The sequence below is a fragment of the Hylobates moloch genome, unplaced genomic scaffold (assembly GCF_009828535.3).
Source record: "Hylobates moloch isolate HMO894 unplaced genomic scaffold, HMol_V3 SCAFFOLD_47, whole genome shotgun sequence".
NCBI lineage: Eukaryota > Metazoa > Chordata > Mammalia > Primates > Hylobatidae > Hylobates > Hylobates moloch.
In genome coordinates, this window is record NW_026652322.1 from 907,406 (window position 1) to 930,430 (window position 23,025).

At 41.8% G+C, this 23,025-nt stretch overlaps 1 protein-coding gene across 1 annotated transcript in view; it reads right to left on the minus strand.

Annotated features, from left to right (window-relative positions):
• Window positions 1–3,104: 3,104 nt before the first annotated feature.
• LOC116463643 (ras GTPase-activating-like protein IQGAP1) overlaps window positions 3,105–23,025 on the minus strand; it is a 111,391-nt gene continuing 91,470 nt past the window's right edge. The window contains exons 29-38 of the mRNA XM_032146818.2: window positions 22,053–22,285; window positions 21,287–21,419; window positions 19,509–19,611; window positions 18,551–18,686; window positions 18,064–18,151; window positions 14,101–14,313; window positions 12,930–13,096; window positions 10,795–10,917; window positions 8,288–8,396; window positions 3,105–5,318 (exon numbers count right to left, since the gene is read on the minus strand). Coding sequence (XP_032002709.1) covers window positions 5,205–5,318; window positions 8,288–8,396; window positions 10,795–10,917; window positions 12,930–13,096; window positions 14,101–14,313; window positions 18,064–18,151; window positions 18,551–18,686; window positions 19,509–19,611; window positions 21,287–21,419; window positions 22,053–22,285 — 1,419 coding nt within the window. The 3' untranslated portion in view covers window positions 3,105–5,204. The remainder of the gene's footprint in view (window positions 5,319–8,287; window positions 8,397–10,794; window positions 10,918–12,929; window positions 13,097–14,100; window positions 14,314–18,063; window positions 18,152–18,550; window positions 18,687–19,508; window positions 19,612–21,286; window positions 21,420–22,052; window positions 22,286–23,025) is intronic.

Here is a 23,025-nt window from a genome sequence, read left to right on the forward strand (position 1 = left end):
TCAGGTGGCTGAGGCAGGACAATTGCTTGAACCTGGGACGCAGAGGTTGTGTGAGCCAAGATTGTACTCCAGCCTGGGCGACACAGCAAGACTCCAACTCAAAAAAAAAAAAAAAAATACTGCAATCGAATATGCACTAACAACTGTATCTATGCAAAATGTTTTTCTGGATTGGGTTAATAGGCTTGTGGTCATGAAAACAAATTTTTATTTTTGTTACAGATGACCAAAAATAAGATGTCCTTTAAAATATTTCACTTGGATAAAATTCTGAAGGAAGCAGAGTAGAGAAAAAAAAAAGTTAAATTTGTAAAGATTTTAAATTTCCAGGGGCAGGCATAGTGGCTCACACCTGTAATCCTAGCACTTTGGGAGGCCGAGGTGGGCGGATCACTTGAGATCAGGAGTTTGAGACCAGCCTGGCTAACATGGTGAAATTCCGTCTCTACTAAAAATACAAAAAATTAGCCAGGCGTGGTGGCAGCCGCCTGTAGTCCCAGCTACTCAGGAGGCTGAGGCAGGAGAATCACTTGAACCTGGGAAGTGGAGGTTGCAGTGAGCCGAGATCACGCCCCTGAACTCCAGCCTGGGCGACAGAGCAAGACTTCTGTCTCAAACAAAAATAAATAAAATATAATATACAGAAATAAAAAAGAAATTTCCAGCTAAGAGCTTTGTTCGTGTACCTTTAAAAATGAATGAAGGTGGGTTCCATTCGATATTTTTATGAGGCCATTTTTATATTGAAATTCACATGCTAGCAGGTACTCTTGATTTAAACATTAAAAATGTATTTGTCAAACTTAAAATGTGTGAAGGGATGTATACGTTTTCCCAAATTATTTTCAGGGATACACAGGCAAAAGAATGAGCAGCAGGGCTGTGACGACCCCGTCTCCCTCCCCGTTGGTGCAGTGGCACCACCAGCAGCAGCTGGGACTCCACAGCGTTCACTCTGCCATTGCTCTGGGTTCCATCTTACTTTTCTACTTTTTTTTTTTGTTTTTTGTGAGACAGGGTGTTGCTGTTACCCAGGATGGAGTGCAGTGGTGCAATCACGGCTTACCACAGCCTCAACCTCCCAGGCTCAAGCAATCCTTCTACCTCAAGCTCCTAAGTAGTTGGGACTACAGGTGCGCACCACCACACGGGCTAATTTTTGTATCTTTGGTAGAAACAGGGTTTCAACATTTTGGCCAGGCTTGTCTCTAACTTCTGATCTCAAGCGAGCCACCCGCCTTGGCTTCCCAAAGTGCTGGGATTATAGGTGTGAGCCACCGCACCCAGCCCCTACTCTGATTTTCCCTCTTATTTTTTCTTATTTAATATTGCTATACCTTGATAAGCTTTTTTTTGTTGTTGTTGAGTTGGAGTCTCGCTCTGTTGCCCAGGTTGGAGTGCAGTGGCACGATCTCGGCTCACTGAAAGCTCCACCTCCCGGGTTCATGCCATTCTTCTGCCTCAGCCTCCTGAGTAGCTGCGACTACAGGTACCCACTACCAAGCCCGGCTGATTTTTTGCATTTAGTAGAGATGGGGTTTCACCCTGTTAGCCAGGATGGTCTCGATCTCTTGACCTTGTGATCTGCCTGCCTCGGCCTCCCAAAGTGCTGGGATTACAGGTGTGAGCCACCGCGCCCGGCCGATAAGCAATTTTCTTTTTTTTTGAGACAGTCTCGCTCTGTCCCCTAGGCTGGAGTGCAGTGGCATGATCTCGGCTCACTGCAGCCTCCGTCTCCCAGGTTCAAGCGATTCTCCTGCCTCAGTCTCCTGAGTAGCTGGGACTACAGGCATGCGCCACCATGCCCAGCTAATTTTTTTGTATTTTTTAGTAGAGACGGGGTTTCACCATGTTGGCCAGGATGGTCTCGATCTCCAGACCTTGTGATCCACCCGCCTTGGCCTCCCAAAGTGCTGGGATTACAGGCATGAGCCACCGCACCCGGTCCTGATAAGTACTTTTCTAACTCCTTTGATTTCTTTGCAAGACAATATAGAGCATATTATTAAAATATTTCAGGTTTCAATAACAAAGCTACCAGACAGCATCCTTTCCATTTCAGAACGAGAAACGTGGGGCTCAGAAGGGTACCTTCCAGAGAGTCCCACCAGGAGAGCCACGCTCTTCCCCTCACTCTTCCTCAGAGGAGCATGCGGTCATCTCCAACCACTCGCACAAATCATCACCTCCAATTTTTCATTTTCCCTATTTTAGAATTATTCCGTTTCCCCCCTTATTTCAACCTGTCACTAATTTTCCAAGAGTCTGGCCACAGTTTACCAACACAACGGGATGCTTATGTACAAGTTTGTATTTTTAAGTAAGGCTGCCCTCTGACAAGGAAGCCTTTTTTTTTTTTTTTTTTTTTTTTGAGTTGGAGTCTCGCTCTCCCAGGCTGGACAGCAGTGGTGTGATCTTGGCTCACTGCAACCTCCGCCTCCAGCTTCAAGTGATTCTCCTACCTCAGCCTCCTGAGTAGCTGGGATTACAGGCTCGTGCCACCACATCCAGCTAGTTTTTGTATTTTTAGTAGGGGTTTCGTCATGTTGGCCAGGCTGGTCTTAAAACTCCTGATCTCAGGTGATACAGCCCGCCTCGGCCTCCCAAAGTGTTGGGATTACAGGTGTGAGCCACTACGCCGGCCCCTTTTCTTCTTTTTTTACTGCTGTGGTTTACTTTTTCCACACTCAACATCCCCTAGTCTTTTCTGGTGACTTGCATGTAACATAGGAACCCCCTAAGGGGCACAGTCTATGTGCTCAACGAGTGTGCTGGTCAAAAAAGGTTAAATGCTGTTGCAATTTTAAACTTTCCACCGTTAGTCAATCAGAATTAAGTGATATATAGTGTTTGCTTCCCGCAACCCCCTTCTTTTTATGGTGAAGATAAGCATACTCATTAAAAAGGCTAAAGTCACACATTCACATTAAGTCACTTTGAGACATTCAGTGATTTGATGGTGGACTTACGTTTTCTCCTTTAAAAGGAAGGGGTTGTCTGCTGTTGTGCTTTTAACTATTACATCTCACTCTAGTCAAGGTGTTTAGCAGGAACTGTTAACAATGAAACTGAGAAAAACACAAACATGAACAAATGACCTTTTATTTCATACAGATACAAAGGCAACTGTGTGCAGCAACAATCTGATGGGCAGCCCAAACTCTTGGGAGGAAGTAAATTCATGGTAAATGTCATGATGGCTGGTCGAGGAGAAGGTCAAAGGAAGAGAGAGAGGAGACAGAGAATGCTACAGCTAATAAATAACAGTAATGACAACTGCGTGGTTTCAACACCGTGAGTTTGTTGGGGCATCCTCTATGCTACTAAAGCCACAATTCTATATCGTCATCAACATTCTTGAAGTGCATTTTACACTATTCTGCATTAGCAGTTGTGTCGAGGGAACTATAAACCTTAAAATTACTGACACCTTTTATTAAAGGAGCTGTAAACTCTGCCCATTATTGCCTGTCTTGGATGTGGCCTTTGGGATTCATAGCCTCTTTTAAGGAAACAGGGCTGACACACCTTGGTTGGTCCCAGTTTTTGAGGCAATGCTAGTTGTAACAGCATCATCTTTTAATGTGAGTAAGATGTTTATTTAAAAAACCTGTCTTCCAAAATGCAACAAAAAACAAGGTCTGGGTAGTGGCAATTCCTTCCATGGCACTCCATGCCTCCCTGTGGGCTGTAACCATGCACCTGAGTAAAGAGTCTCATAAAAATACTTCTCCACTGCATTTATAATAGGGACACACTACATAGTTTGTTATTCATTAAAGCAGTTTATTGGCTTAATGTACATCAGTGAATTTTTAAATGCTAAAAATTTATGATAAAAGAATACCAAACCAAAACATCAAAGAAAGAAAATAGAGGCTCAGCAGCATGATTTCAATATATTTTCCTGGAAAAAGTTTAAAAAAAAAAAAAAAGTATATGACTTTTTATCCAAGAACAAAAGCTTCCTAAATTCAATGTTTAGACTTGATTTTTTTTTTTTTAACTAAGCCCAGAAAACTGGGGCTCATAAAAGGCACAATGTGGGCAGCAAGATAAAAAATGGGAAAAAAATTGGTTTTAATCTCACGTGTAACATAGGTTGGCTGGTTTTGTTTTTGTTTTAGACAATTTAAGGCAGAATTATCTCTCTGCAACACTGCAGATAAATCCTAGTGTTTTAGCTATAAGTTTCAAGAGTTCAGATATACAGATAAACCAATTTAAAAAAACTTTTTCTTATTCTAAGGCTTTTGATGCATTACATAAATCTTTAAAATTCCTATCACCCACATTTTAAGACATACATCTATACTTTAATAAGGCACTCTTAAGATATAAAACAGTTTTAAAAACAATGACATTCTACATTAGGGCTAACCCATTCCTCTACCATAGGGATGGAGTGAATTGTCTCTTTGAATCAAGACAATCTCTGTGCACCAACACAAACAGGCAGGTGTCTTGACCCATTCTGAATTTATCTGAGTAGCTGAATTTTATCAATGGACTCTCCCATCCACTAGTCGGGGAGTTACACAAACAGAATTGCCCAAGTTTGATAATGAAATTTAAAAACAGTATCTCCTTTTTTCTAGAAATGCTTCCTTTGAACATATGACCGTCACTTCCATTAGCTCCTGTCCATAAAGAAAAACACAATGGAAGATAACCAATGACTCCCCATATCCTTCAATTTTCCTGATGGGACAGAAATATAAAGGAACTTTACTTTTAAATGACAACCTAATGACTGTTAATAACATGACATTTTAGTTGTGTGTCTTGTATGTATGTATGTCATTGGTGCTAATAGCTTCCACTTCTAAATGAGAAAAATTTGACTCCTACCATCCCTATTGCTAATTAAAACAAACACCAAAGCTTACAATATAGTAATGCAACCTCTAAGACTGTAACAACACAGAGAAATTTTAGTGGAGTTTCCACTCTTTCCTAAGTAATGGAAGAAAATGAAGAAACCAGAAAGGTCAGACTAAGCCTGAAACACAATTTCACTATGAAAAAAGGGTAACAAATGTCCCATCAGAGCGAGAGGAGTTAAAAATGTGGCATCGGGAGTGTATTAGATTGAGGTGCTATTGTGGGCTGGGTCTTTGCTTCCAATGAGTAAAGGAGGACCTAGAAAGAAGCTGTGAGGTGCTTCTTTCCTTCATCCTTCTGGGCTGGCACCAAACGATCAATTACTTCCCGTAGAACTTTTTGTTGAGAAGGAAGATCAGGAGGTTGACATTTACTTTAGCTCTATCAAATAATTTCATGACTGCAACTCCTTCATACTGTAGCTGCAGCAGGTCCTATTAACAAAACAAAACAAAACAAAACATTTTGACAGTTAATCAAGTCTGTGGAACAAGGAAAAAGGACACAATGTAGGGAGGGATCCAGATGGACTGAGGCCTGCCTTGTGTGCCAGATGTGAACTGGGGCAAAAGAAAGGTTCCTAGCTAGGAAACTACCCACTGCACAACCAGCCTGAGAGCTGGAGCAATAGGGCGCATTGGCCAAGGGAGGCTTCTGGTTGATTTGGAGTTAGGAAGTCATGTTGTTCCTATCAAAATTCATCATACATGGAAAGAAAAAGAAACATGTTCAGTTGCCACACACATCTAAGCTTTTTATTTCAGAAGTCACAATGACATTTTCCCATTTCATCCATGTTATGGGTCACTAGTTTTAATAAATCTGGAAAAGGTGAAGCATTTAAACCTATGATGAAATATACTAAGCAGGGGGAAATGAGATAAGGATAGTAATGTCACCTCGACACTATCTGCTAGCTTTTTTTTTTTTTTTTTTTGAGACAGAGTCCCGCTCTGTCACCCAGGCTGGAGTGCTAGAGTGCAGTGGCGCGATCTCAGCTCACTGCAAGCTCCGCCTCCCGGGTTCACGCCATTCTCCTGCCTCAGCCTCTCCAAGTAGCTGGGATTACAGGCGCCCACCACCACGCCCGGCTAATTTTTTATATTTTTAGTAGAGATGGGGTTTCACCGTGGTCTCGATCTCCTGACCTCGTGATCCGCCCGCCTCGGCCTCCCAAAGTGCTGGGATTATAAGCATGAGCCACCACGCCCAGCCACTATCTGCTAGATTCTTAATTTCTGTTCCACGTGAGAACACTTTCTGTCCTGAAGGCAAGGGGAAAAGAGAGAACTTGATGTTTTATTAGGTGTCTGCCATGTGCTTGGCATTGTGTAAGCACATTAATAGCATCTTTTAAAGTCCTCACAAAAATTTTTATGAGGTGCGATTATTCTAACTTTAAAGATGAGCTATTGAGGCTCAGAGATGTTAAATGACTTGCACGATAGGACAGAGATGGAAGTGGTCAATCCAGATCTGACTGCAATGCTCCCACTTTTCCTGCTACTTTCACCATCGTCCTGAACAAGTTTAAGAAATCTGAGTGGTCTCACTTCTAAACTTTAGAAGAGTAGTGACGAGAAAGCAAGGGTCAAAAGGCTTGAAAGGACCCCACAAGGCCGAGTGTGGTGGCTCACGCCTGTAATCCCAGCACTTTGGGAGGCCGAGGGAGGTGGATCACAAAGTCGGGAGTTAGAGACCAGCCTGGCCAACATGGTGAATACCCTGTTTCTACTAAAAATACAAAAATTAGCTGGGCGTTGGGCGTGGTGGTGCGCGCCTATATTCTCAGCTACTCGGGAGGCTGAGGCAGGAGAATCACTTGAACCTGGGAGGCGGAGGTTGCAGTGAGCCGAGATTGTGCCATTGCACTGCAGCTTGGGCAATAAGAGCGAAACTCTGTCTCAAAAAAAAAAAAAAAAAATTAGCCAGGCGTGATGGTGTGCGCCTGTAATCCCAGCCACTCAGGAGGCTGAGGCAGGAGAATCACTTGAACCCACGAGGTGGAAGTTGCAGTGAGTGGAGATCACGCCACTACACTCCAGTCTGGGCGACAGGGCGAGACTCTGCCTGCCCCCCACTCAAAAAAGAAAGGACCCCACAAGTTAAATTATCTGCTGGAAAAATCCTAGCAGCTCCATGAGGGCTGCTGGGACCTGTGCCTAACAGAATACCCCACACCTGGCAGTCACCCCACATTTAATGAATTTGTACATAAATTAATAAATTACCACAGGCAGACTGGTTGGCCTAACACGATTTGGTTAAAAAATTTAAAAATAAAAATATGTTCTGATAACTCCACGTAAATAAAAAAATTTAAAATTTTAAAAAATAATAATTTGGTGAAACTCAGGGAATAAGAGGTTCCTTTTCTTTTTTTTTGGTGGAAGTACTTTAGTTAGCTGTGTGCATCACAAAATCACTTCACATTTGTTTAGCTAACATGTTTTAATGGTCTACTGGTCATTGAGAAGGAAACTAAGATGACCAAGAAATGCTACCTGTCCTTAAGGAGTTTATGGCTTTAGCAGGGAGAGGGGAAGTAAGTCAACACCTACTGTAAACAGAGGATGTCTGCAAGGGCTACAGAAGCGAAGGGGAAACCACCTATTATGGCTTGGCTGGGGGAGGCACACACATGGAAGTACTCGATGGAGGAACAAAAGGGGCAGGATTGGGAGGCAGGGGAGGGGAGGGAGGGCAGCATGAGCAGAAGCCCAAATGTACATTCACAGGAAGGCACCTGCCCGGGCTGGCAGGGCGTGGCTGTGTGAAGCAGTGCAAGAAAGGAGACAGGAGCAGACTAACCGGTGCCACACACACAAAGCTAAAAGAGTCTGGATGTCACCTAGGAATCCTCTCAATGCCCTGTTATTTTTTAATGTGTAAAAATCAGATATTTCAAAATAAAACTTAGGGATCTTTATGCTACAAAAATGAATTACTTCCGAGTTCTTGTTGGATTTAAGATAGGATTCGGTTTACAAACATAAACTTTACACACACCTTGTCAGAAGTGCATCTAACATTTAAGTACCTATACCAAATCAAAATGAGAAAAAAGATTTCAAGCTACTAAGTGGGCTTACAATTTTGCAATGTCAGTATGTGTACTTACGCATTTTGTTCAAGTCCAAGGTATCAGCTCAATTTAGTGGCAGCACTAAGTGGAGGCTTCGGATAAATGTTTTCTGAAGATTTACATCTGCAAAAGCTCTCCAGAGCGCACACACCAAACCAAACACGCTGAAACCCTCAGCTTCTTTCCCCCCAGTGTGGAGCCTAGCTCACTGCTGAATGTAGACAGCTTTCCTCAGATGAGTCTCCTCTTTATCTATTTCTCCTACTTGGACAAGAATCTCATCCAGAAAGTTTTTGGTTCCTGCTGGTGCATACCCACCTGATAATGTAACATAAAAGTCTCCATTTGAACTCCCATGAATTTGGCTTTCACTTCAAAGTCTCCAACTTCTTCTGTTGGACTGATTTCAAAGATAACATTTTTAAACCTGTTGAAAGATAACATCGTAAGGGTGTGGTTTTTATGTTCTCATATAAAAATATTCTGTGAAATGGGGAAAGGAGATGAACCAAGTCTTCAAGGGTGAAAAGGGGTAGAAAATACAGGTCGAAAGTACTTCTGCAGCTGAAAGAGCATGGATTGCCACGCCTAAGTACCATCTGCTCTGGGACTTGGAGAGAGGAATGGCAACCTCTCTCTGCCTGCAGCACCTGCATTCTATGAAAGAGGAACCACTGAGGAGTGCCACAAGTGGCGTGTGAAGGGATGACATCTCTTCACTTCCACATGGCCAAAAATGAAACCTAATGATAAAAGGAGAAAATGGAGGAAACGGGGGTGGAAGGAGACGGTATGCGTGTTTGAATACATGCATGTTTGAGAACTGGGAGAAGTAAATAAACAAAAGGGGGTCCGTATAAAAAGCACCAAGGGAGGAGGTCTTCTAGAAAGAGTAGGTGCTGTGTATATAAGCACACTCAGTATTACCAAAAATTAATTGTTATTATTAAACATATTTAAGTTATCACTCATTCACAACATGTTACATGCCAGGAAATTTTGGGGGGCCAAAAGGAAAAGGGATTATGCAGCCAGGCGCAGTGGCTCACATCTGTAATCCCAGCACTTTGGGAGACCAAGGCGAGCGGATCACGAGGTCAGGAGATCGAGGCCATCCTGGCCAACATGGTGAAACCCCATCTCTACTAAAAATACAAAAATTAGCTGGGCGTGGTGGCATGCACCTGTAGTCCCAGCTACTCGGGAGGCTGAGGCAGGAGAACTGATTGAACCCAGGAGGCGGAGGTTGCAGTGAGCTGAGATAGTGCCACTGCAGTCCAGCCTGGTGACAGGGCGAGACTCCATCTCAAAAGAAAAAAAAAAAGGGATTATGCTGTAGCACCACTTCCAGAACTCAACTATGGAGCTGCCTTACCTATTACGAACAGGGCTGAGAACCATGAAAGATGCAAAAAGGTCACTGAGAGTTAAAGGAGAAGTCACAAAAACCCATGCACTGAAACACACGTGCATTTTATTCAACTGGAACATCTCAACACCTCACAGGTTATTCCTTAAAGATATTTATCTTAAGTGATAAGTAATTTTATCAGATTTAGTTGGCTAGTTTCTAAGCCCATAAAAGCAAATTAAAAAGAAGAAAGGCAAATAGAGGTAAGCACTTGAACAGTAGTGGAAAATAATGATCTATAATAATAAATAAATAATAAAAATAATAAAGGCCTGTAATCCCAGCACTTTGGGAGGCTGAGGTGGGTGGATCACATAAGGTCAGGAGCTTGAGATTAGCCTGGCCAACATGGTGAAACCCCATCTCTACTAAAAATACAAAAACTTAGCTGGGTGTGGTGGTGCATGCCTGTAGTCCCACCTAATCGGGAGGCTGAGGTGGGAGAATTGCTTGAACCTGGGAGGCCAAGGCTGCAGTGAGCTGAGATCGCGCCACTGTACTCCAGCTTGGGTGACAGAGAGACTCTGTCAAAAAAAAAAAAAAAAAGAAGAAGAAAAAAAAGAAGAAGAAGAAGAAAAAAAAAGAAGAAGAAGAAGAAAAAAAAGAAGAAGAAGAAAAAAAAGAAGAAGAAGAAAAAAGAATATATATATATAAAGTAGTTAAATACATAAGTGGGTGAGTCGTGGATAATCTTTATGTGAATAGAAAAAAATAATTAAAACAATTTCAGTGGTTATCTCTGGCTTGTGGAATTACAGGTGTTTTCTTTTTTATGCTTTACTGTATTTTCAAAGTTTAATAACGAATACATATTATTTTAGAATTAGAAAAATGTAAAAGGTTCCTTTTTTAAAAATTGTTTTTTTCCCCCCCAAACAGACAAAAGAAGAGAAAGATCAGTAGCCTGAGGTCACAGGGCTGACTGAGCAGATACTCAATAAATGCTTGCTAATGACGCTGGGCCTAGGACCTGTGGGAGGATGACATGTCAGGTCCATGAACCAGGTGCAAAGCAAGCTGATACTTCCCAGAAAAGAAAATGAAGATAAGTGCCTGGTTCCTAGCTGTAAGTGGAATAAAGCAAACTCCTCTTATTGTTACTCTTAATTTATTCTTGGTTCAGAAACAGAAGAAATCCAAAGAATGGCTTCCTGCTTTAATGAGGAAAAATTAAGATCAGACCCAAAGAAGTGAGCATGACCTGAGACAAATGTTCTACAAACAAGGAAAAGACAAACTCTTTTATGACAAATTAACTCTGAGTATGAGGCCTAATTCTACACATAAAAATATATAAATACATAAAAAAATACTACAAGTAACCATCCAGAAAAGAGAAATGAAGACAAAAAGGCAAAGATGTGATAAATGTAGAAATAAAAGTCAACTTATAAAACAAAAAGCAAAGACTCACTGATTCACTTGCAGGTCCTCAATTTCCAGAAGAACTCCTTTTTCATGTAGTCTTGCTGCTGTGTATTTCAGAGAAATCTTTTTGCTTTTCTTTCCTTTCATTTCCCTAGGCTTTTTGGAGACTCTGTAAAAATCACATTATGTCACTTTCTATAAATAACCATCTACTCTGAATCTTCATCATTGGTAACTGAAGGAAACATGTCAAAAACCAAACTTCCAGACATAAGTAACACACCAACTCTAAAATGGCAAACAAACGTTAGAATTAGCCTAGGCAATATCTCTGCAAAACAGGGGAAATGTTACTAAATTGCTTCTATTTTTAGTTTAAATTATATTTGAGAATACACCCATGAATTTAACAATGTCTTAATCCTCCCATGTCCTTCTGGGAACTTAAGCACCTAACAAGTAACTATGAGAGCTTCATATGCCAGCCTGAGGGAACGGTACTGAATCCCAGGAGTGAAGGAGTTACTCTAAGCCCCTTAGCTGTGTAGGGAAAAAATAAAAATATCATCAAATAAATACTTTTAAAAAGCGTTTAAGCCAGCACAGCAATTACAGATGAATGAGAATAAGGAAAAAGAAACAGGTTAGGAGGCTATTAGGATAATCAAGGCAAGAAGTGCTAACTTCAGAAATATGCCCACATTTGCAGAATGACATATGTACAAGAGGTTATTTGCTGCAGAATTTAAAAAATAATAACAAACAACTGGAAACAACCTAAATGTTCATCAGTGGAGAACTGTTGAAGTAAATTGTTACATCTATCTGTATAATGGAATAATATGCAGCATTAAAAAAAAATGAGAATCTAGGTCTGTCTGCTTAGAAGGCCTGGAGGCCATGACAAATCTGGCAGTGAACACACCTATTTCTAGATCTTGGTTTCTAAATACCAGTCTTCATTCAAAGAAACCAGGGATGCTTGGAGAAACAGTTCATTCTGGGCCTGGAGAGGGGAAACTACAGGTTGAACATGAAACATCTTGTGTCAGAAAGTCAGGAAGTGCACAAAGAACAATGAAAACACGTCAAAAGCTCACAGGAGTCAGATCTGCAAGCAGGGTTAGGTGGGCCTGTTTTTCATCCCTTCCCATCAGCCCTGCCTGACCCCAGGGAGTCTTCCATGGAGAGAGAGAAACAGAGGACACGCACGAGCCAGGGAGATGGGAAGCAGATATGGCAAAATGTTAAAATGGGTGAATCCAGGTGAAGGGCATATGGGTGCTTATTGTTCTATTCAATCTTTCTGAGATTTGAAAACTCTTAAAATAAAAAGTTAGGAATAAATAATAAACTACCCTACAAGTAAAACCTGCTCTGTTACCACCCACCTCTCTGGGTTTTCAGTTCCCTCCCTGTAAAATGAGCATGCTGATAGTTTGTGGCCAGGGCCAAGAAGGCTGGATCAGACCTTCCTCAGCACCCAGGAAAAAAATCAGAGCCTGTGATCTTGTCCCCAGGAAGTATAGAGAGGGGCAAGGGGATCCAAATTTGCATAATATTCCTTAAGTGATTTTGGGACCACTAGATGATCTCTTTTCATGATTTTAATTTCTAAGGCCAAGAATTTTTTTTTTTTTTTTGAGACGGAGTCTTGCTCTGTCGCCCAGGCTGGAGTGTAGTGATGGGATCGTGGCTCACTGCAACCTCCATCTCCCAGGTTCAGGTAATTCTCCTGCCTCAGCCTCCCAAGTAGCTGGGACTATAGGCGCGTGCCACCACGTCCAGCTAATTTGTATATTTTTAGTAGAGATGGGGTTTCACCATGTTGACCAGGCTGGTCTTGAACTCCTGACCTCAAGTGACACGCCCACCTCAGCCTCCCAAAGTGCTGGGATTATAGGTGTGGGCCACCTTGACAGGCCCCAAGAAGATATTTTGCAAAAGGAATACTTAGCGATAAGCATCCATGAAATCCCCCACCCACTATTTACATCATACACTTACAAATGGAATTAGGCAATTATACAAATGATTAGAGGTACAAAAAAAGACTAATGCAATAAATAGATCTAGTGTATTTTAAGTAAAAATTTCCAGTGTCATTTCAGTTGCCTCTGCTTTCTCCTCACTCTAATTGTTTTCCCTGACATTGATTCTTAAAAAAGAAAAAATACTCACTTGCCCTTGCTGGCTAAGTTATCCAAGCAGGTTTTGATATAGCTTTTATAGTAATCCACCTGCTCCCCATAAAAGGTGGCCTTAGAATTCAGAGCAGCGTATGTCTGTTGCAGTTTCACTAGTTCGGCCTTTCTCCTCTGTCGGTACCTCCGCTGATTCCGAATATCCTGAGACATAATTATTAAAGTTAGAAAAATAACGACAGGTATCATTATCATTTCACACTAGAACCCAGCAATACTTAACTCTGCCTTAAATATGACTACTTACCCTTTTTTTTTTTTTTTTTTTTAGACACTCTGTTGCCCAGGCTGGAGTGTGCAGTGGTTGAGATCATGGCTTCTTGTAGCCTCAGCCTCCCAGGCTCAAATGATCCTCCCACCTCAGCCTCCAGAGTAGCCGGGACTTACAGGCACATGCCACCATATCTGGCTAATTAAAAAACTTTCTTTTGTAGAGATGGGGTCTCAAGCGATTCTCCTGCCTTGGTCTCAGAAAGTGCTGAGATTCCATATGTGAGCCACTGTGCCTGACCTAACCATACATTCAACAGGCAGTAATTTGTTTTCACAAATTAACAGAGAAATTCAGATCTCAAATTTTCTTCCCCCATTTGTATCTTCTAGCAGGGAAATGTGTTACATTTAGACTTACACATTTTTAGAATTTACTTGCAAAGCTGGTTTGGACCTCTTAAATATTTTGTTGGGAAAGGGAGAAAAAGAGAACTATAATACATCAACTACCGGTTCCCAGGTGTGCATAATATTATCTTAGTGCAACAGCATAGAACACCTAAACTCTTAGTCTTTACCAAAGCCCCTCGCTTGAGATGATTCATACAAATCAATGATTTAATCAACTTGATGTGAATTTATATTTCACAGTAATCATGAAGAAGATCTGGAAGAATTCTTTAAGGCTGAAGACAAATTCTTTAAGGTCATAGGAGGCTCTAGTTAAGGTCCTCTCCCTAGTAATTTAGGCCATGGAATAAGCCACCTCACGTCAGGCAAGGCCCTCATGCTGGAGAGTCAGATATGGTTTCTCAGAGAGGAGGGCACTAATTTGCCCATGAACCGAAGCTATGCTCTTATCTGAACAGCTACTGTCTCTCAAGCCTCTCAGCTTTGAACAAGGCCGGTTCCCCTCTGTCCCCCAAATGCAGTACCCTAGCAATGTCGTTGATCAGTTCCTGGTATTTGTTCTTTGGGTCCACGGTTCCAAGCTCTGTTAGCTTCTTTAAACCTGTCTGGATCTTCTCTTTCTTCTCTTGAAGAGTGAGGTTGCTGTCTTCCTTTACAGATTTTGACTTTTTCATCTTGTCAGGTGTTTTGGCATCACGGATAGCACGTCTCTGCATGGCTCTCTGATGTTCCGCTTCCTACAGATGGGAAAAAGAAGTTCTTAGCAAGTTTACCACACTAATCCTAAACTTGAATTTATATAGCACATCTGCACCTGAACTTATACAGTTCTTAAACTCCAACCTTGAAACAGAAGGAAACAAATTCTGTCCCCTGCCAAATGATAGATGAGAAACTGCATGAAGCAGAGGCACGTCTCTTTCCACCTAGAAGAGATGATATCTACAAAATCACACAACTGGGCCAGGCGCGGTGGCTCATGCCTATAATCCCAGCACTTTGGGAGGCCGAGGTGGGCAGATCACGAGGTCAGGAGTTCAAGACCATCCTGACTAACACGGTGAAACCCCGTCTCTACTAAAAATACAGAAACAAAATTAGCCGGGCATGGTGCAGGTGCCTGTAGTCCCAGCTACTCAGGAGGCTGAGGCGGGAGAATGGCGTGAACCCAGGAGGTGGAGCTTGCAGTGAGCCAAGATCGTGCCACTGCACTCCAGTCTGGGTGACACAGCAAGACTCCGTCTCAAAAAAACAAAAAACAAACAAACAAAAAATCACACAACTGCTTAGGTGCTTAGGGCTTCTTTCCTGGACTCAGGTACAATCACCGAGACTGGACTCTACTGGCTACAAAGTCATTTTTCTCTACCACGTTTTGAGACATGGAAGCCATTTAATTTTATTAAAAACATAGCTGTATAAATGTTATAACTATACTAATACAACAAGACCAGTGCTTAGTAAATCCTTGCTAATTCTTTGTGTCACTTTGTCCAGGTGGAATCATGCTCGAGCCTTGCCTCTGCTTTCAAACATGCTGCAGACACCACAATCGTAACAGGGAAACACCTTCCCTTGATACTGCCATCCTTCATAGATGCCATCCTTCATAGTCACCGTCCATTGTCTGTTCCTGTCCAACATATGATCTACACTCACTGTTTCATTATTTCAGCACTTTCTTCTTTACTGCTCTCATCACCAATTACCATTCCCCTGTCCAAAATCCAATGCCTTTTCCGTCACCTTGCTCATCTTCTCTGCACTGTCTTCTTGCTCTATGCATGGTTTGGTACTTCCACGTGACCTGTGACCATTTCTCTCTGTTTACTCTCAATACTTCAATGACCGCCTCTGTGCTGACAGATCCTAAATCTTTGTGACCATGGCTCTGGTGCTATATTCTGAACTGTTTGTACTGGGATGTTTACATTCGGGATGGCTTATAGTTCAAACTTGTAATTCTCCCTAACTGGAGCAATTCCCTTTCCCAATAGTCCCCTTTTTTCTAATGTCAAGAGTACTCTGCATCACATAATGTAAAGAGCATAAGCTTTGGAGGCAGACAGAACTGGATCCACTTCTGGTTCTGTCACTACAAGCTGATGATCTTAGCCAGTTAACCTGTAAGGGTCTTGGTTTCCTCATCTGCAAAATAAGGATGAAAAGACTCGACTCATGGGAATATTGTAAGGATTAAATGAAAGAACAGAGGTGAGAGCACCAAACACATACTAGGTTCTCTATAAAGACTGGCTCCTCCTTCCTTATTTCAAATTTCTTTCTAGGTTCAACGTGTTTCAAGTATTGGTTTACATGTCCTTACTTGCCTTTCACACATATCTAATCAGTAATCAGTCACAGCAACTGACAGCGGAGACTTCATTTAAAACAATGGTTTCCAAATAGTTCTCTGTACAGCCTCAAGAGTTTGCCAGAGGCATCACAGAGTCCTGTAGGGCTGGATTTCAGATGCCCTATTGCTGGCTATCAGAGTAGCTCCAGAGTAGCAGAGTACCTGCTTTATATTCTGGGCTTTTAGGTAAGTTGTCATTTAATGAAACAGATTACCATGCTTAAAATTTGAAAATGAATGACTTGACCTACTTTCCGTATTTGACAAATGAGAAACAGAGGTCTATGGCTGGGCGCAGTGGCTCACACCTGTAATCTCGGCACTTTGAGAGGCCACGGTGGGTGGGTCACTTCAGGTCAAGAGTTTGAGACCAGCCTGGCCAACATCGTGAAACCCTGTCTCTACTAAAAATATAAAAACTAGCCAGGCGTGGTGGTGCACACCTGTAGTCCAGCTACTAGAGAGGCCGAGGCAGGAGAATCGCTTGAACCCAGGAGGCGGAGGCTGCAGTGAACCAAGATCACGCCACTGCAGTCCAGCCTGAGAGTGAGACTCCGTCTCAAATTAAAAAAAAAAAAAAAGAAACAAGGGTCTTAGATATTACATGACTCATCCAACCCTACAAAATACCAGGTCCCAACCCCCATCTGCCCACCCCACTGGACCTTATCACACACCTAGATGACTCAACTATCATCTGCTCTAATAGCACTGCTGAATTAATTAGCTTTTATTAAATGGTCTTGAACCTTATAGAGGCTCTTTATTCCTTATCTCTGCAGTGCCAAATTCCCATCTAGTTTGTGAGTTCTAAATAATTTGGTCTGTTTTATTTCTCACTACTCACCTCCACCCACAGCTCCATTCCAGACGTGTAGTCTGGTCGCATCATGCTCTTCCCTCCTTTGTACCTTTGTTCACATCGCTCTCCTGCCTCGAATGCCCTCTCTTGTCTTACATGCACACCCAAATCCTTTCCACCTTTATACGTCTGGCTCCAGTTCCACTTCTTTTAGGAAGCTTCCTAATGCATTGCCTCACTGGCCTCTTTCCTGAAACTTCTCTTATTTTTTAGTCAGTAACATAGTTAATTTTGAATGGTTTCATCACTGTTTCAGGTATATATGTCACATTTCCCCAACAAGACCATGAGTTCACTGAATTTAGGAGCCACATTCTGTACTTTTCTTCTATCTACCAAGGCACATAACAGAATTCAAAATATATAATATTCAATAAATTGCAGTGAACCCTACATAATTCATGGTTTCAACCAACCCTGAAACTATTTGAAAAAAAAAAAAAAAAAAACAACAATAAAAAATAATACAAATTTAAAAAATACAGTAACAACTATTTACATAGCATTTATATTGTAGTAGGTATTATAAGTAGTCTAGAGATGATTTAAAGTATGTGGGAGAATGTGTGTAAGTATATGCAAATACTACAACATTTTATTTATTTATTTATTTATTTATTATTATTTTTTGAGACGGAGTCTCGCTCTGTTGCCCAGGCTGGAGTGCAGTGGTGTGATCTTGGCTCATTGCAAGCTCCGCCTCCTGGGTACACGCCATTCTCCTGCCTCAGCCTCCCGAGTAGCTGGGACTACAGGCGTCCACCACCTAGCCTGGCTAATTTTTTGTATTTTTAGTAGAGACAGGGTTTCACGTGTTAGCCAGGATGGTCTCGATCTCCTGACCTCGTGATCCACCCGCCGTGGCCTCCCAAAGCGCTGGGATTACAGGCATGAGCCACCACCCCTGGCCAAATACTACACCATTTTATATAAAGGACTTTAACACCTATGGATTTTGGTATTGGCCAGGGGTAGGGGGAATGGGTGCTGGAAAGAATCCCCTGTGGATACCAAGGGACGGATATACTGGATGGACACACTGATTCTGCATGCAAGTGCCAGTGAGCTTCCTGCCCAAAGGACATCACCTCCTGGACTCAGGAACCAAACACTTTCTCAGACGAGCCGTAACTACCACTGTCCCCCAGTTACATTCATGCTCACCCCTAGGTTACCAACTCTTATTTGTCTCCCCTCCTTTCTCTGACATGCGCCTATCAGGAGAGCTTATCTACCAAATAAAGGAGTATGTTAGACCCTAAATTTTACCTGTTCACTGGTGGCTGGTGTTTCTAGGATTTCAGTCAAGGTCTCTCCTGGCTGGAACCGGATGACATCCACAATTAAACGTTTTGTACTGAAACGAGATGAGGGAAGCATTTAAATATTACCAGTGTTCTAGTTCCTCTCAAGTGGACCGAAGCAGCAGCAGCAGCACAAACAGTACCTCACAGAAGTCCCAAGCGGCAGCTGCCAGTACACAGTACTCAAGGCACTAGGCTTATTTAACCAACCATTCCATAAATAGGTACGAGGGTTAGGATTTCCAAGATTTACATTTCACTGTAGCATATTAGCAAAATAAGGCAGATAAGTCCTGTGCCAAGTACAATATGAGAGGTGATTGGTGACTGGGATTATGACAAGTATGAGAGGTCAGTATGGTCATTTCAGGTAGGACCCAGCAGGTTCCTCTCCAAAGGCCAAGAAACCTTTGGATTACATTCATTTCATTCTTCCTTCTTTTGATACTCACTTCAGTAAGATGGTTCGAGCATCCATTTCTGCATTCTCATCTCCAGGCACATCGAATTTGTTGGTCAGGGTGAGAGACACTTCTGTCTTAGCCAGTGCCTCCTTATTTGGGTCATTTAAATTGCCAGAGCTTTCCCCTGAAGTTTTGGGAGGGTGGAAAGAGTCAGCATAATAAAGAGAGGAGATATTGGGGGGAAATAATACAAATATAAGATGATGCAAGTCTACGATAATACTTGAATCACCTAACATGTACAGTGTGACGATAACAACTTTTACTGAGAAATAAAATGTTATTATGCCAAATGATAAAGGCAAGGGATCCATAATAACTCCATAAATGTTTGAGAAATCATTTCAACACTACAATATCACAATTCTCTCTCAAAACATTCTTTCTGGCTGGGTGCAGTGGCTCAGGCCTGCAATCCCAGCACTTTGGAAGGCTAGAGGAGGATGGCTTGAGGCCAGGAGTTTGAGACCAGCCTGGGCAACATAGTGAGACCCCCATCTCTATTTAAAAAAAAAAAAAACAAAAAAAACTCAGGAGGATCACTTGAGCCTAGGAATTTGAGGCTGCAGTGAGCTATGACTGCACCACTGTACTTCAGCCTGGGCAACAGAGGGAGACCCTATCTCATAACAAACAAACAAATTATTTCCTTTAGAGGACTTTTAATTTATGTATCTGCAATTTTTTTAAAAAAACACACGCTGGCAGTATGTATCTGCGTTTAAAATCTCTTCCTCTGATCCCAGTTCCTTACAGATAGTGATCACATCTGGGCTTTTGTTGTTGTTTTTGTTTTGTCTCTTATGAAACTATCAGGATCACATCTATTTTATTTCTCAATGTATATCCAGAGTTTGGTATAGTGCAAAAAACAGAGGAGGTGACAATTACAACACTTTTCTGTCATATTCCCTTTTGACCTTCCAGGCAAAAGTTAGAACTTTACCTATCAGAGACTCGATGGTGGGCACCTCGCCGAGGTCGTCCAGCAGCTCGTGGATTGGATCATTGTGCTCTGGAGCAATGGCATCCTGATGATCCAACAGGAGCTGCAAACACCAATGATCAACTCCATTTATACATTCAACTCTCCAGCCCGTCCCTCCCTAGAAAGCCTAACAATGATCTGCACAAAGAGGTTCCAACAAAGTTCCTATATTCAAAGAAACAACAAGCAAATCCTCAGCAAACTAAGCCAAATAAACAATATGATATGTAAAGCACCACACCGGGCTCTGTTGAATGACTTATGTTATGACGTAAGAAGAGGAAATACTGGTATTCTCTTAACCTCATGGCCATAAAGGATTCAAATGTGCCCTGTGACACTGTGGCTGGGCGCAGTGGCTCACGTCTGTAATTCTAGCATTTTGGGAAGCCAAGGTGGGTGGATCACCTGAGGTCAGGAGTTCAAGACCAGCCTGGACAACATGATGAAACCCTGTCTCTACTAAAAATACAAAAATTAGCTGGGCGTGGTGTGCGCGCCTGTAATCCCAGCTACTAGGGAGGCTGAAGCAGGAGAATTGCTTGAACCCGGTAGGCGGAGGTTGCAGTGAGCCGAGATTGCACCATTGCACTCCAGCCTGAGTGACAGAGCAAGACTCCATCTCAAAAAAACAAAACAAAACAAACAAACACAAAAAACCCACAAAACATTGAAACTCAAAGTTCAATACCCAAAGTCATCAATGTACCCCACTACCAGTTAAAGTAAGTCACATGTAGACTTTTACTTAATGTTTCCAGTGTATGGCATGATTTAATTCAGAGAAAAGTATACCAAATCAATGTGTTATAATTATTGTAGGGGCACTCAACAAAGTCTTCAAGGTGCCATTATCCCCGGTGATGCCCTCAGAAATGACAGTAACCTGAAATTTCATTTACATTTTTACATATGTCCTTGTTCCTGTTTTACATGTCCATGTCCCTAGAGGGGAAAAAATGATTTGAAAAATCTGAAGAAACATGGAGCACCAGCTTCCAAGGGAAAAATCCACTCCAAGGCTACACAGAGAAAGAAGCTGGTATTCTAGATCACGTTAGAAAAATAACGCAGAGGGCTAGGGTAAAAAGAAAGAAGAGTAAAAGCACTATTTTATTAAGGCAATAGATCAATTTAGTGGGATTCTGATTCAGTAGGCCTGGGGGGGTGGTCCAGGAAACTTCATTTTTAACTATCAGCCCATAGGATTCTGATGCAGGTGGCCTGGGAAGACCTTTTAGAAACTTAGCAGTAGATATTTCTAAGAACAACAAGCAAAAGGCTGGGCGTGGTGGCTCACGCCTGTAATCCTAGCACTTTGGGAGGCTGAGGTGGGCGGATCATGAGGTCAGGATATCGACACCATGCTGGCTGATGCAGTGAAACCCCATCTCTACTAAAAATACAAAAAATTTAGCCAGGTGTGGTGGCGGGCGCCTGTAGTCCCAGCTACTAGGGAGGCTGAGGCAGGAGAATGGCGTAAACCCAGGAGACGGAGCTTGCAGTGAGCCGAGATCGTGCCACTGCACTCCAGCCTGGGCGACACGGTGAGACTCTATCTCAAAAAATAAATAAATAAACAAAAAAGAATAACAAGCAAAAAAAGAGACATCAAGGAGATGCATTGTCAGTTAGATCACAGGAAGGTTAGACACCTAGCTACTAGAGATGATAAACAGCAGCCAGGGATGATAATTAAGGACAATGAAATTAAGTAATTAAAGAAAAATACTTACAGTGTGGGTGTTTATGATTTCACCAATGGAAATGTAGATTACTGGTTTGGTGAGGGTTACTAAATCAGAGTACTCATCCACATTAAATTTATCCTGAAGCTCTGGGACATCACAAGCAGTTTGGAAAAACCGTCTGAAATAAGCACAGGAGGCAGCCCCCCAAAAAGGGACATACACATGAGAAGTTGGCAAGAGGACATTTCACAAACCTCTCACACAATGAGTGCAAACAGAAGCCAGTAAACACAGTTACTTCAAGATTAAGTGCTGTGTGTTTATTGTGCTTGACAACCTGGGGATAGTGGTTCGAATAACTTCTTTCTCCAACTAGTTTGTAGTTTTAGTTTTACCCATAAGAACTATTGCACCATGATTTAAAACAGTTCTCAGACACCATTAGGAGAATCAATTCTATCTCTAAGACAGTGCTCTGAAGCACTTAATTCAAAACTAGATGTTAATTTACAAAAATTAAAAGCATTCTCCAATTCTTCTCTGATTACAAGGTAACATGTACTAAATGCATAATCATCATTATTTTTATGTTAACTACTATCTATTTCATAAGTGTTAACTACTATCTATTTCATATGAAAATTCTCTTCAAAGTAAATGGATCATCTTCCGGAGTCCTAGGCACATCAAACATGTCTTCTACAATACGGCAGTCCAGGGAAAGTGAGAGGTGGTTTTTAATCTTATTTTTCCCCTCAATGATAAAAATATATCCACAGACTCTCTTAAGCACTTGTGCCTTTCCCCTTACCTGAATTTCTGGTAGGACTGGGAAAGATATTCATTAATGATGCTTAAGTGTGCATTATCTCCCAGAAACATCTTATTGGAAGCAGCATGCTGAAGCATTTTTGCAATGGAGCCCAGATTTCGGCGTTGGTCTGTGGTAAGCTGGCCTCCTGCCGACAAGTCAATGATGTCAAAGGCATCAGGAGCAACAATGGCTGGATTCATGTATCGATAATAAAGCAAGTTACCAATAATCTGGAACAGACGAAACAGAAAGATGGGTATTAAAAGACATACCACCAAGTAAGCCACAAATGACTTTGCTAGCAAAGAAAAGCAGAAAATGCAGTCCTATGAGGAAAAAATAAATAAAAAATACATATATACATGCATGCATGCACATATACACACGCATGCATGCACATATACACACTCTCTCTCACGGCCTGGAACTAAATGAAATATCCCTTTGTTCAATACAGGAAAACAACGAGAACAGAACTGAAAACTACTGCCAGTAGTTAAGGAAAGAGCAGATTCAGAAGGTAAAAATGACATACTTAAAGTCTGTTATTAAGTATTTCAGGGCATCTTTTGTTCACATATCATGGTAGCAAATAAGGCTGCTGTCACCCACATGCACTGTGTACTTTCATGTAGATGGGCTTTCCCTATAAAAAGCTAACAAACATAGCTAAATTCCTTAACATGACCCAATCAGCATAGAGTAACCCCACCTCCCAACATTCTCATGCTGCAGACTTCAAAGGCCAAGTTCATGCCTCTGAAATTAAATTCACTTAACACACATCTCTTCCACAGAAGAATTCAGGGACAGTCACAGCATTTCCCCTAGAGTTTCATTCAGAAGAAATAAAATTAATTCACCTGAACTGAAAGTCTAGAATCGAGGCCTCACTGTAGGAAAGCACAGAACTAGGAGAGAGAAGAAAAAAGCATTCAGATTAAAAAAAAAGAAAGAGAAGAGCATAGCT